The sequence below is a fragment of the Protobothrops mucrosquamatus genome, unplaced genomic scaffold (assembly GCF_001527695.2).
Source record: "Protobothrops mucrosquamatus isolate PMUCROS unplaced genomic scaffold, P.Mucros_1.0 scaffold401, whole genome shotgun sequence".
Lineage (NCBI taxonomy): Eukaryota > Metazoa > Chordata > Lepidosauria > Squamata > Viperidae > Protobothrops > Protobothrops mucrosquamatus.
This window is the reverse complement of record NW_015386732.1, coordinates 300,230-313,585: the sequence shown is the minus strand read 5'-3', so window position 1 is coordinate 313,585 and position 13,356 is coordinate 300,230. Positions and strand designations below refer to the sequence as shown.

Here is a 13,356-nt window from a genome sequence, read left to right as displayed (position 1 = left end):
CTCACAATGAATTTAATCACTGATATCTCTATGGAACATCTAAGCAATATTATCTATATCTGTGATTTCTGATAAAAAAGTTTATATATTGACTCTAATTTTGTTCACTAAGTTTAAAAAGTTTAATGTGAAACATTTGCATGTGTCTTTTATTTTCAAATTCATATGCCATTTTATCTGTCACATACATTTTCCAACAGCCCTTAGATAGAAAGATTTCTCATTTTTATGATGGAACTGGCCATGTACATTTTAACTTCAAAAACCATAACTACAGCACATCACATATGACAATAGAAAATAATAGATATGCTACTTCATTTTATCCAATAAAATAATATATGTTTCACTATTGTCTCATTGGTTATACAAAGAAAGTTTTTCAAGTGGAATAAGCATGAATTTGAGAATTAATGGGAAGTTATTGAATGCATTGTTGATTTTATCCTTCTGCTTATTTTATTTTAGTAAATGCTGACAAATCTGGGCTTCAGTATATAGAATTGTAGCTACGGTAGTTATTCACCAGATTTTCAAAAACGGAGGTCAAAGATGAAGTTAGGAAAAATATTGATATTTCATACTGATTTTTCCAGCAAATTTAAGAATTGGTAAGAATGTTGACTCTAATGTAAATAAAGTATAGAACTATATCTTTAAAAATATTAAAAATAAAGTTAAGTCTGTTTATATAATTGTTATTCTGAATATAATCTGTAATAGAAGACAAATGATACTTCCTATTAAAAGTGTACTCAATTTACAGATGTGATAGATTATAAGGTTTGTTGTCCAACATATTTGGGAAGTGTCAAAGCCGAGAGAGCTGTTATAAAGCCACATTTTAAAATGTCAGTGCTTTAGCTTAGAACTAATAATAATTCAGTTATAAGAAAATGATGCTATTTAAAGATTGGTTTTAGAGTAGCTGTGAAATAAAGTTTGTTCATGTTAACATGCATTGGTTTATTCTTCTACAGGGGGTGATAGGTGTGCAGCTGGTGGTTACCATGGTGATGACTAGCATTATACAGAAGATCATACCTCACTACTCTCTTGCCCGGTGGCTTCTTTGCAGTGGAAGGTAAGATAAGAAACCAGAATTAAACATCTGATAAAGTGGGTTCTTGTCCATGAAAGCTGATGCTAAATTTGCTGCATCTGTAAGATGCCATTGGATATTTTGCTGGCTTATTCCATTGTGTACCAAGTTTGTCTGGGAATTGATTATAATTATAATGGTTCTAAAAATAATCATGTTAAATCTTTTCCAGTCTTATCTAAAAATATGCATTATGCTGTAGCTTAGCGTCTTCTTGAGAAATAAGTGCTATATACTTTATTGTACTATTACATATGCTGCCCATGGATAGACACTTCTATCTCACCTTGCTTAATAATATGACCATATATTTTCTGCATAATTGTCTCAATTAAAATATGCCCCCTATAAGAGGAAAATCAGATTTGAAATTTAAAACAAGAGGATGGCTTACTTAAAGACAATAGTCATTAATGTCAATTATAGTACTTGTGACAAATTACTTAATAAATTACTTGTTAAAAACAATTAAGAAAGCACATTTGGGCTATTCCCAGACTCCCTAAATCCTTTAGAAGTACTTGTGAATTTCCATTTGAAATATTCTACCTTTTGTGGTATTCTTGCTAGGAAACTAGAATAATGGGTGATCTTCGGAAGATTAATTCTCTAGTTAGATATTATTTGGTTTTTATAAATGCATTTAAATTTCAGAAGGGATTACTCTAAAAATTATAAAATAAGAAATAAGCTCAATTTCCTGATTAAATAATTAAGTATCAAGGACCCCACAATTCTATACATAGTTACAACAGTCACTGCACAATGTATGCAGCCAGGTGTTCTTTTGGTTGGATTTACTAATAACTGATGATTTATCTACTCAACCTAAATCTTCTCTGTCTTCATCAAGAGCTTAATTGATGGATGATTCTGAGACATGTGGAAGGACTGTATAAGCCAGATGGCTGCATGACAAATAAAAGGGAGTCTAGCACTCATAATTGGCAGCTGCTTGCCACTGTAGAAATTTGTTCAAATACCTCACTAGAGAGGACAGGTGGAAGGACTAAGTGAGTAGAATATGGTAGGGTAGCTTTGGCCTTGCTAAGCCTTAAAACAGCAATCTCCTTATTGGTCCTCTAGAGATTCCTGCGGGATATTGAACAGCTGGTCATGGACTATTGAGTTTGTCATAATTTATCTACAGAATTATCTGTAGATAATTATCTGGTGGAATTTCCATCACAAAGCAGTGGTTATTACATCACCAGTTCCAGTAGTTTTGGTTGTGGGTGTTAGGCAAGGACCACGCTTCTCTTATCCTGCTGCATTGTCCTCTGCTTCCACCCCCCTTCCTACCTATCCCTATCTCTGCTCTTTTGGCTGCCCTTCACTCTGTCACTTCCTACTCCTGCTGTCCTTTGCTGTCCTTTTCCTCCTGCTCTCTCTGTTTCTGTTTTCGTTTCACATGTCAACATCATATGTAAGATAATCACAAATGAAGAATACAGTTCTATATTGCATAACTAGAAGTTTTCATGGGCAAGTATGGATATAATTAAAACTATTTTAACCTTACTATTTGAATTGCAAGGGCCTGTATTATATTTAGTAAAATGTCATTCCAATCGTTAATGGTTTTTTTTGGGGGGGGATTGTTTTTTAGTTTGCGGTGGTACCTGCATCCCACAGAAGAAGAATTACGTATTCTTGCAGGAAAACAACAAAAGGGAAAAAGCAAGAAAGATAGGTACGAAAACAGTGTGGGTAACGAATTATTTTCCAGTCTTTACATAGTTGTAAATTGTGGTTGATTATTTAATTTTCCTTAATTACGGAAATAAATTTTTAAAAGTGATTTTGCACAGAAAGAAATTGTATGGGTATGCAAATCTGCTTTTTAAAATGTTGATACCATACTAAAAATCAAAGGGTTAGGGTTAAGGTAGAGGAAATGGAGATAGGTAATCTCTAATATACTGGCCCTTGTCTCTATTATGCATTTTATTGGCTTAAAAGGATAAGAAAAGGTACAGAGTACAATTAGAACTGAGTTACCTTGCTGACTTCCTTGTTTAATTTAAATATGTATACATCATAGTTTATGTGGAAGAATTTAAAATGAACAGGTATTACAATAAAAAGAGTAACACTAGCATACAGTCAGGAATTACAACTTATTTGGTCAATTAAAAAAAACTTATCCAGATGACAAGCCAAAATCAGTATTATGTGACTATCCAAGATGCAAGATCTAATGTTCTACCGACTAATCTCTTGTTCTACTGACACTTAGAAGGACTTCTGTATAGATAATTTTAGAACATTAACATGGAAGAATTCTGTTTGTGTGATACTGATCCCACACTAATTATAGTTTAGAAGTTAAATATTCAAATAACCTATAAGATTTCTTCTACTAGAGGATTGAAGTCTACTACGTCTGTCCACTGGTAAAACTACTATAAGCAAGGCTGAGAAAAGTCTCTTTTAAAATTAATTATTTGTATGTCTTATTTAAAATTATTGTACAACAGTAAATGCCATCAAGTCAAACTTGACTTTTGATAATTATAAAGATGGGGCTGTGCTGTTTTCTTGGCAGTTGTAGTTCAACAGTTTGCCTGTGTTGTCTTCTGTGAAGTTTTTACAAATTGGCTTTCAAGCCTTAATGCTACTCTTCAGAATGAAGTGTACCACATAGTAAATTAATTAAACTGCTCCATCACAGAATAAAAGTTAAAATCTAAAAGTATTAATTTATTTAAGGGCCTGAAAAATACTGTCTGATACCAAAATAATACACTGATCAAGGCATTCCAAATAAGAAGGACTGCCACTGAGAATAATTTAACCCTCAGGTAGCCATTTCTTACAACTCATTCTTTCACTTACTATGTCAAATTTTTACTTGAACAACAGTGTTTTCCATCTGAAAGGTTTATACAAATTGTGCATCAGCTTTATTTCTCCATTAAATTATAAAGGCTAGAAATTAGGTTTTCCAAAGGAAAGTTCAGCAGCCAAATGCTCCTGAGGATTTAGTACATCCTTCAGTACCTTGTTTTATGTGTTATGGAACAGCTGTAAATGTATTAAAAACAAATTAACAAAGGTAGAAGAGAACACCTAAAGCAGTGGTTCTCAACCTGTGGGTCGGGACCCCATTTGGGGTCGATCAACCATTTCACGGGGGTCGCCAAGCAAGGCTGTCAGCCATTTTTTTTGTCCGTCATTTTTTTTGTCCACCATTTTTTTTCCCCTTTTCCAGTGGGTGCCTTACCTCCCCTGGGCTGGGCCAGCTGGTGGTCGGCCTGCTCCGTCTCTGCCGCTTGCCAGCTACGCCTCGGCCGGCGTAGGGGGCGGAACCACGCATGCGTGGCGCTCCCGGGCAGGGAAAGTCCTCGACTTACGACCGGTTGGGTAGTCCTCGACTTACAACCGGTTTAGTCCTCGACTTACAACCGGTTTAGTCCTTGACTTACGACCAGTTTAGTCCTCGACTTACGACCGGTTGGGATCGCGGCATTAAAAAGGTTGAGAACCACTGACCTAAAGGATGCTTAGTATGCAAGGCGATTTCAGCTATTCTTCAGAAGAATTTGTTATAGAAAAATAATTGATAATAAAGCCTGTGAGCTTTTAGATATGGCTCCAGGAGCATCTTTAGGAGCTTTTGTGTTCTTGATTCTTAGAACTTAAATTACTAAATTTCTCTTGCCTATTTTCATTTCTTGCCATTCAGCAAAAGAGTTGCCAGAATTTTATGAGTTGGGTTTGTACACGTGCTTATGAAAAATTCTAGCATAAAAATGGAATGATAATATGCTCATTAGTTCAACTCAGTTAAATAAATTCAAGTTCATTTGCACATGTGTGCACATATACCCAATTAGATAAAGCTGAGTAGCAGATTCTAAGTTTTCACCCTTTAGATTCACAGATCAGTTTTCTTTTCAGCAAATAAATTTGATAGCATTTCTGTCTATTGAATAACATTGTAATATTGAAAGTAGCTTTATTAAAATCTATTAAGTACTCTTTGAGTTGTTTGTCATCCTCCTTTTTTTCTTAATTGATTCTTTCTGAGGGTGAGTGAGAAGAAAAAAGAACAAAAACATTCTTTTGCATTATTATATCCTAATTCCAAACTCCTCAATCTTTTCTCATTTTCTGTGGTTGCTGTATAATTGTGTGAGCACAAGAACTTAAGCACCCAATGATGTATGTTTGTCCCTTGTAGTAACTTTTTAGAAGAGAATGTTCTTAAGTTAGATGGATAGATATGAGTTAGATGATCTGGTCCTTGTTCATTCTCAAACTGCTTATTTGTTACTTCATGGGGTTGTTAGAGAAAGATTGCAATATTTTAGTTTGTTCATGTCACAATTATATCAGTAAAGAAGATATGGTTCCTGAAAATTTTTATAGTAGAATCTCATTTTCTTAAGTGGTTGAGTGGGCTGTATAATCAGCCTTGTCTCAGAGCTACTATTATTGTTAGCAGTAGCTGAACTGGAGATGGCTTGCACCTCATCCCATTATTTTTCTTTATGAATGAGGCTGTTTGTGTCTCATGCTACTTTTTAAGTAGCAATTTTAGAGTGTTAGTAAGAGTTGATGCGATATTGACAGTTTTTAATATATGTTTATCTTAACAGGAAGTACAATGGTCACATTGAAAACAAACCATTAACCATTCCTAAAGATATTAATCTTCATCTGGAAACAAAATCTATCACTGAAATGGATGCATTGGGTAAGGGAGTATAATAAATTGAATCATGATAAAATTTTGTGTTCCTAAGCATTTGTTATTTTTGGAAAATCTTTTTAAAATATATTTTACAAAAGGAGAAATGCTACAGCTTGAGGATCCATAGAATAGTATTTAGGCAGTCATAAAATAATCAAAAAATCCATTAGTATGCTTAATTCATCTCCGTGTGTTTAGCCTTTTTATAAGCTATCCTTGGCTTATTTGAACTTTCTACATAGAGGGAATATTTCAAATGTATATGCCAAGTTTTCCTTTTGAATTTCAAATATGTATTTTACAATAAAACTTGCTCAATTCTAGCAGATTCTGGAGGAAATAGAAACATGTCAAAAGGAATCATATTGATTCAGTATTGTAACCGCCAGATTTAGTAGATGCATGTAAGTAGTTATCATTATGCAAAATAGGTGGTATGTTTTATAGTTCATTTTAGTTTATGAGAATTAAGGATCTTCATTAGGATTTGTCTGAGTGAATGCACTTTGCCCTAAGGAAGCAAAAATGTTCATCCCATAGAGATATGAAAGTGCTAACATTTTTCTCATTAAGGAGTTTTGAATTGTCCATTAACTGAATAAGATTATTGTACAAAAGTCTCCTTTAATTATTGGATTCCAGAAGAGACCTCAGAAGGAAAGCAGAACAATACGGAAGTTTAGAGCAGTGTTTCTTAACTTCAGCAACTTTATGATGCCTGGACTTCATCTCCCAGAAGTCCATGCATTTTAAAGGTGCTGAGGTTAATAAAAAGTAGTTTAAAGAGATGTATATCTGTTATTTTTATATTAGGATATTAGATAATATCTTAATAAATACTTAATAAACCACCACCTTCAAGCTTTGCATTGGCCTAATGAACTTTAGTAAATGTTGGAAAACAGGTTTTTGAGTGCATATAAAAATAACTTGATGGAATGTGATATTTATGCAATTCTTTGGTTAACGTTAGCATCGTTTTTCACATTTATGTAAGTGATACTTGAATCTATATTTAAAACTTTTAATATATTTTTTGAGATCAAATTATCTGATTGTTCCATTTGTAATATTTTTGAAACATCTGGGAATATCTGAGACCATAAGATTTTATTTCGACCACACTTGGTGGTTGAGAAAAGGACAAGTAACTAGGACTATTCATTATCAGTATACTTTCCTGTCTTTCCATTTTCCTCATATAAAGTGCTTCAGGAAAATATACAAGTAGCCCTCATTTAGCAACTGCAGTCATTTAGCAAAGCAGTCACTAAGTGATAATCACATGACTGCAACTGTGATTATGATTTTACTTCAGATTTCCTTTGCTTTACAATGTCAGAAAGATAGACCCCAAATAACTGGGTGAAACACTAGGAAAGGTTTCGGAAACATGATTCACAAGGAAGCCATGTAAAAGGGCAAATCCTATTGCCCTTTTCTTCCATTCCCCTGCCCTTTTAAATGCTCACCCCAACACTCAGATAATTAGCAAGAAGAGAAGATTTGTATTTACATTCATTGGAGAGAAAGGGATTGCAAAAGAATAAGGAGGCACACAATGGGAATACACATCAAAAGGTATGTGCTGGTGCAGGCTGTTTGCCTAGTGTGCTCTGGGTTGTGAGCCACCAGTTGCTTAGGTCAGGGGTCTCTAACCCCTGGTCCGTCGGCCAGCACTGGTCCATGGCATGCCAAAAAGCAAAGCCCCATCCGCTGGATGCAGACAGCAAACAAAACCATGCCCCCTCCGGTCCACGGGAAAACCTTTCTCCACAGAACCGATACCCAAAAGATTGGAGGCCGCTGGCTTAGGCAAACAAAAGCCTTTAATGTGAAACTGATTAGGGTCTTGTCAGTGTCAAGCAGAAATACTAATGTGAGAATATCACATTAAAAAGAATATAACAGAAACGATTAAAAAACACATGTGCTGTAAGAAACATGCATTCAGAATATTAAAGGGGGTTCATTTAGCATCCTAGCCCATGTCTTTGGAAAGAACCATGTCTTAAAGACCTTTCTAAAGGTGGGCACAGACGGGTGATCTGAACTTGTGAGGAAATGTTATTCCATAGGGCAAGGCATACCTTCTTGGTCTAATATGTGTGTATCACTTATTTGATGGGACCCATGCCAACTCTATCAGTTTTTGTTTGATGGAGGCTGATAGTCTCACAGATGTCCAGGTCTGTGCTCTGGAGACGGTTTATAAATGTGTGTGTGTATATTTCAACTACTAAATATCCACTTTTTATTTTAGCCCTGCATTATTTTCCTGAGTATCAGTGGTTGGTGGACTTCACAGTGGCAGCTACAGTGGTATATTTGGTAACTGAAGCTTACTATACTTGGATGAAGCCTTCACAAGAAATGAATATCAGCATAGTCTGGTGTTTTCTTGTTCTTGCTTTTGCAATGTATCCTTTTAAAGTGTTCTGGAACTTCTGTTAAACTTTCAAAAAGATGAATATTTTGTGAAATTCACGGTGGACTTTTTTTTTAAAAAAAATGGTTCATAGGAAATACTTGGTGCTTTTTCTCTAATACAGCATTCCCCAATCTGATATTCTCCAAATACAGTATGTTAGATTGCATCTTCTAGAATTTTCCTGCTGTCTAGGAACAGACATGGTATTTGATATCCATGGTATTTGGATAATACCATGCACTAATCATCACCAGGCATATTTTAGTTCATACCACAATATTTGTGTTAAGGATGAGAAAAAAGTTTCTACAAATTGGGATTAGTTCATCAGAACTAAGCTAAAGTAGTTCACACAATAATATTTTATGATAACATTTGTCCCTGACATAAGTTGAATAAAACACTTTATAACCATCTAGTTCAAAGTTACCTAAAGTGCCTTCAAAATGATTATGCTTGATTTTGATATATTTATTATTAAAACAATTGTGGAAAGTGTAATTACTTAAAGATATTTTATTATTATACTGTAGCCTGAATTATGTAGATGCTTGGCAATTGACTTATGATGGTTGCAGTGTCCTGGGGCCACATGATCACATTTTGTGACCTTCTGATAAGAAAGTCAACATGGAAGCCAAATTCACTTAACAACCGTGTTACTAACTTAACAGCTGCAGTGATTGACTTAACATCTGTGGCAAGACAGGTTCTAAAATGGGGCAAAACTCACTTAACAAATGTCTCACTTAGCAACAGAAATTTTGGGCTCAATTGTGGTTCTAAGTCGAGGACTACCTGTATTGTGGTTCTATTGTAGTTGAAAGTAATTCTCATATCTCTAGTCCCATTAAATCATACTTTCTCTTACATACCAAGAATTTGAAGTAATTTTATTTACTTCCCTTATTCTGAATATTAGAACATAGATAGTGAAAACTATGGGACAATAGTATTTTTATTACTCACTGAAAGATTTAGTACTTAGTACAGGAAAATGTATTCTTTCAAACCTAGAAGAGGCATATGGACAAACTCAACCATAGTTTCAACTGAAAAATTGAGCGTTGTAGACCAAGCTAAATCCAAAAACACAAGGGAATTCCTGGAATTCCTGGGCACTCAGGGAATTCCTGGGCACTCAGATTAATCAGCCATTAATAGATGCATAGAGATAAATCACATTTACGCACTGTTCAAAATTGTAAAAAAAGCTAAGAAGGAAACAAAAAGCCCATATCCTCTCCAGCAGCCAACACCCAGATAAGCAGGGACTAACACCAGGAAAAGAAACAGAAAACAATATCCTAATCAAGGAACTACCAAGAAGACAAGCTAATAAAAAGCAGAAAACTACTTTAATAAAGGAACTACCAAGGAGAAAACCATACCCCCCCACCAACACTGGCAGAGCAAGCTATTGTATATAGAGAACAAGACACCCACACACTAGCACTGGTTATGCAAGCAAACAAGTTCAGAGAACACCAAGGATGCCACAGTTCAACCTTGAGCTACATATATCCTTCTCTATTAGTTCCAGAACTCTTCATAAAATGTCAAATTCCATATTTTGGGAGTGATAGTTCAGGGTCACATTTTAACCATTAGCAACTATACTTTTACTCATAATTGTGTTAACTATAATGCCTTGAGACTAAAAATGAATCATAAAAGGATATGACCAAATCGTATCAGTCAAAGACCCTTTAGGTATTTTACAGAGCCAACATAAATAATATCTGCTGTTTCTCCTTTTGAAGACATTATTGTGAGAAGTAAAAACAAAATATTTTTCATGAATGAATGAACTTTTAAAATTGTAAGAAATATTGTATATTCAATATTTCATAAGCCTTGGACCTGATTTCCTAAGATTTCAGTTCCTTATTTTACAGATAATATACAGTATATTGCCAATACTAACTAGTATATTGGTTAGTTTTGTGTAAAATTAAATTTGTTGATATAACTTCAGATAAAGCATCTATTAAATATCTAAATACTTCAGGTGTATTTGAAGCTGCTAAAGCTTTCAGACCATATTTTTCTGATAATACAAGTTTTAATTCCACGTACTTCAGAAAGGTTATATTCAAAATATAACTACACAAAATCCTTCAAACACCTGTTGCTAATCAAAGCTTCTGATAGATAGTATATTGCATGAATATATATGTTTCCACATATATCTATAGTAGCAAGTCTTAAACCAATGTTTCTCTCTCTCTTTTTTTGCCTGTGACCCCTTTACAAGCTTCTTTTTCTTCTAGGTCTCACCCATCCAGGTCCCATTACCAGATATGGATTATCTTGTTTTCTGGCATTGGCAAGAGAGTATTTGCAGTATAAAAATTCTTTTTTGGGTGGGTGGGGCACATGACATGTTTTTCATCTGTGGCCTTCTTTGAAATAATCTAAATAGTCAAAGGGCCATATGGCCGCAGTTTGAGAACCATTATCTTAAACTTCTGTGATCATTTGTCTTTCAGGAAACTACTACATTCCCTCTATTCTTTAGGAATTGCTATCTTTATACTGTAGTATTATTTTTTTCTTCTAAATGTTTACGACCCATTTCTTCTGCAAAAGTTGTGGCTGGTTCTCAATTTCTATAATCCATATTCTGTTTCTATTTACCTCTTAGATACTGCTTTCTTTGTTGATGTATGTTCCTTATGGAAATGTGTCTTCTATATCAGCTCTGGCTGACAGCAGATCATTCAGTGGTTGTGTTAAAATATGCAGCAAATAGAAGAGAGATAGGGCTATATTTGACTTTAGTGTGTGTTTTTAAAGCTGATAGATTCAGGAGGGATCACCAGTGTTATTTTTGATTGCTTGCTCAATTCTGACGATAAATAAAACAAATGCCTTAGTCTAAAACTTTTCCTATACTGAAGAAACCCCAATCCACAAAGCATGCAAGTATTTTTATGCATCCAAATTCAATCTTGGTGTATGGCAATTAAAAAATGTTACCACTTTTGATGTCATACAGATTTTTGTTGGAACTTGTTGAACAATTACTTTATATTTTAAAAACTATAACTTTATAACAATGCCCATGTAACAATAATTTCTAAATTTCTTATTTGTTTAAAAGGGTCAAGGATTTCTTCAATTATAATTTAAAACATTTAAAAATCTTCTAAAAAGGATCATACTATGATTAATAAAAGTAAAAATAAAAAAGACTACTAAGTTTCATTTATATATTCCGCCCCCTGATATTGTTAAATACTGTAGTTTCTAATAAGGAATCTAATTTCTAGTCTAATAATCTATTCTTAATGAGCTAATAGAGCTGCTTAATTTTCCTTTAAAAGAGTATTGCTTAATTTTGCAAATATACAATTATTCAAAAACTTAATAGTTTGCTGAGTTTTTAATGTTTCCATTAAACCTGAAGGGCCTAATTATAATTCTTAAATTAAAGAAAAGTTATCTTATGGTACATTTAATAATAATAATTTTTACTGAAGTTTAAAAACACAAAGATAAAACTAATGTAAACTAAGAGAAATATTGAAAAATGGGGGAGGGAAAAATATAAAATGAAAAAATAGAAAAAATATAGAAATGAGTTTCCCCTTCATTAAGACAAGTACATTTTCAGTAATGTAACATCTTTTTAAATATTTGAACTAAGCGAAAAGGAAGTGGCTGGCGGCAACATGAAGCAGCGGACCGGTTAGGCGGCTGATGGAGCGCAGAGGTGGCGGCTGGCGACAGCGGTGGACCGGGAGGCCTGCAGGTGGCGGTGAGGCAGCATCGGCGAACTGGATGCTTGCAGGCGATGGCATTCTTTTCTGCGGACCGGGAAGCCTGCAGGTGGGGGCAAGGCAGCAGTGGCAGACCGGGAGGCCTGCAGGTGGGGGCGTTGAGGCAGCAGCGGACCGGAGGTCTGCAGGCAACGGCGAGGCAGCATGACAAAGACAGCAAAGCAGTGGAGGACCTGACTGGCAGCCCGAAAAAACCTGGCCGAACATTGGAGACGGAGCAACAGCTAGAGGCAACAGGGCAACCAGAAAGACCGGCTGAGCACAGAAAGGCAATCAAAAAACCAAGGCAGAGAGGGCAGAGATAAATAAGCAAATCAAGAAAACAATAACCCTTAATTTCAATATAAACTGTAATTTTTCTTCTCTCAAAACCAAAGGGCATACTACCTCATACTTCATCTACACCAAAATAACAAGGCACAAAAACGAGCACAGACAGGCAGAAAAAAGTACAGCAAAATAGGCATAATTATCCAGAACAGAGAAGCTTGAAACAAGGCCAACAGCAAAGCACATCCACCAACCAAAAAGAGGGACTATCAAACACCAAACTCATGGAACAGGTGACTGATACTATTGTGGTATGCAATATACGTTTCATGTATGCTCTGATGCCCAAAGAACACCCAAACTAAACATGAATTAGATGCAGATTATGTGAACTACTACAGGAAAAGATTAGGAACTTAGAGGCAACTCTAGCCAAATCCCAATGTACGAAAGAAAGCTCCACCCAAACCGAACCAAACAATGAACAAATAACTCCCAGAGGACTTGACCCTATTGATAAACCCTTGGAGGAAGACAAATGTAGGTATGTCACACATAGAAGAAAACACAATACCCAAAGAAAGAAACAGCATACAACAAACCCCTTCTGCCCAATCCTACACAACCAGAAGCAGCCCTATTAAAACTGAGCAATTGATTTCTCCCCTTAGATGGAAACACGCAGACCCACAACCCCTCCCAAAGAAGACATGCAGACACCTAGCAAAGAAACAACTTCAAATATTCCTAAAAAAGCCACATCAACGAATACACCAGAGATAAACAGAAAAGCACCCCAGACTGCAGCCCCCTCCCCCCAAAAAAGAAAGGAGAGTGTTGGTAATAGGAGTCTCTATCCTCAAAGGAACACAACCATCTATCTGCAGACCAGACATACAATCCAGGGAGGCATGCTGTCTCCCTGGAGCAAAAATCAAAGATGTGGCTGAGAATCTAACCAAAATAATTAGGCCCACAGATTACTACCCCCTCCTCCTCCACTACATTGGGACAAACAACACAACAAACAACCTGAGTACAATAGTGAGGGATTACAAACAACTAAGTA

The 13,356-nt window shown here is 35.3% G+C and overlaps 1 protein-coding gene across 1 annotated transcript in view; it reads left to right on the top strand.

The window, feature by feature from the left end:
- The first annotated feature begins 986 nt into the window (after window positions 1-986).
- TMEM161B (transmembrane protein 161B) overlaps window positions 987-13,356 on the top strand; it is a 27,938-nt gene continuing 15,568 nt past the window's right edge. Inside the window, exons 1-4 of the mRNA XM_015816136.1 lie at window positions 987-1,084; window positions 2,712-2,795; window positions 5,707-5,804; window positions 8,065-8,221. Of these exons, the coding sequence (XP_015671622.1) occupies window positions 1,011-1,084; window positions 2,712-2,795; window positions 5,707-5,804; window positions 8,065-8,221 (413 nt within the window). The 5' untranslated portion in view covers window positions 987-1,010. The remainder of the gene's footprint in view (window positions 1,085-2,711; window positions 2,796-5,706; window positions 5,805-8,064; window positions 8,222-13,356) is intronic.